Source organism: Stegastes partitus, unplaced genomic scaffold (assembly GCF_000690725.1).
Source record: "Stegastes partitus isolate 25-593 unplaced genomic scaffold, Stegastes_partitus-1.0.2 Scaffold418, whole genome shotgun sequence".
Lineage (NCBI taxonomy): Eukaryota > Metazoa > Chordata > Actinopteri > Pomacentridae > Stegastes > Stegastes partitus.
The window spans coordinates 146,047-147,381 of record NW_007578149.1 but is presented as its reverse complement, the minus strand read 5'-3'; the positions used below and the strand labels follow the sequence as shown (position 1 = coordinate 147,381).

General features: G+C 52.3%; 1 protein-coding gene across 1 annotated transcript in view; it reads left to right on the top strand.

The window, feature by feature from the left end:
- The first annotated feature begins 688 nt into the window (after positions 1-688).
- Positions 689-1,335, top strand: part of grin2db (glutamate receptor, ionotropic, N-methyl D-aspartate 2D, b) — a 60,629-nt gene continuing 59,982 nt past the window's right edge. The window contains exon 1 of the mRNA XM_008285837.1: positions 689-976. Within this exon, the coding sequence (XP_008284059.1) occupies positions 689-976 (288 nt within the window). The remainder of the gene's footprint in view (positions 977-1,335) is intronic.

Genomic DNA, 1,335 nt, shown 5'->3' with positions numbered 1-1,335 from the left:
TAAGCTGCTCTGCGGGCGCAGTGCAGCCGTGGATTTATCTTTGCAGCGAGCGTCTGTGTGTGTGTGTGTGTGTGTGTGTGTGTGTGTGTTTACAGTGATCTTAATTGTTGTTATCACTCATGCAGCACAGTAACCACCTTCGCCCCCATCTTTGTCTCCGTCTGCTATTAACTCGCGCTCCCTCCTTCCCTCCATAACGGCCAGTTTCTATTTTTCCTCATATTGTTCCTCCTCAGCCTGCAGCCTAAATAGCACCATTTCATCTTCTCTCTCTGTCTTGCTTTCTTTCCCATCCCTCCATTGTCTCCCCCCTCCTCCACCACCACCACCACCACCACCACCACCCGTTCCCCTCTGCATTCCTCGTCCAGTATTTTCTCCAGCCAAAGCTAACTTTTATTACCGCATGATTGGATTCAGAATTTGTTATGCAGTCTTGCCTGTATGCAATCTCTGATCAGTTTCTGTCTGCGCCTCCCCTCTCCCTGTGTTCTGCTTCCTTATTCTCTCTGATTTGATTTGATGTCCTCTGTGCTGGACGTAACAGAAAAAAAAAAAAACACACTAACTTAATCTCTTGCTTCTTCTTCTTCACCTTCTTCTTCTTCTTCTACCTGCTGTCTCTCTTCCTTTCAGGCGCCCTCTCTTAGTGCGATATATATCTGCCTCCCCCCCTCGGCAGGTTGCCATGGTCGCCATACCCACTCTCTCTCTCCTGTTGGTCCTGGCAGAGTGGGCAGGTCTGGTGGAAGCGTCCCCCCACCTCCTGCTCCGGCCGAGCCCGCGGGAGCGCGACGCCGGGGCCATGATGAACTTCAACATCGCCGTGATCCACGCCGGCGCTACCGTGCAGGCGGAGGCGGCGGTGGCGGGGCCCGGGGGCAGGGTGCTCTACCCCGGCTTCGGGCGGGTTTACGGCTCCCTGGGGGAGAGCGTGGTCACCCAGTGGGGCTCTGCTAACGTCATCTGGCTACAGGTTAGACTCCGCCCCCTCCGCCACCAGAGACCATCCATTATTCACACTCACTCATTAGGCTCATCTCATTTCACTGATTCCTGTCTCCTCGGTCCTCCGGCCTGCGACCCAGAAATCAGTCTCGGTGCATCATCGCATCTAAATTTCTAAAATGCACCTCGAGGACAGAGGAGGCACAGCTGCATCTTTTCCACATAAGGAAGGCGACACACAGCTGGAATGGACAAACATGTAGGACTGGCACATGTATGATGATGTACGACGAAATGATGAAAACAATCCTGCATTCTGGTTCTTTCATAGATTCCTTAAAGGTCTTCTAGAAATATTAATCTGCTCGGTCAAAAACATACACACAG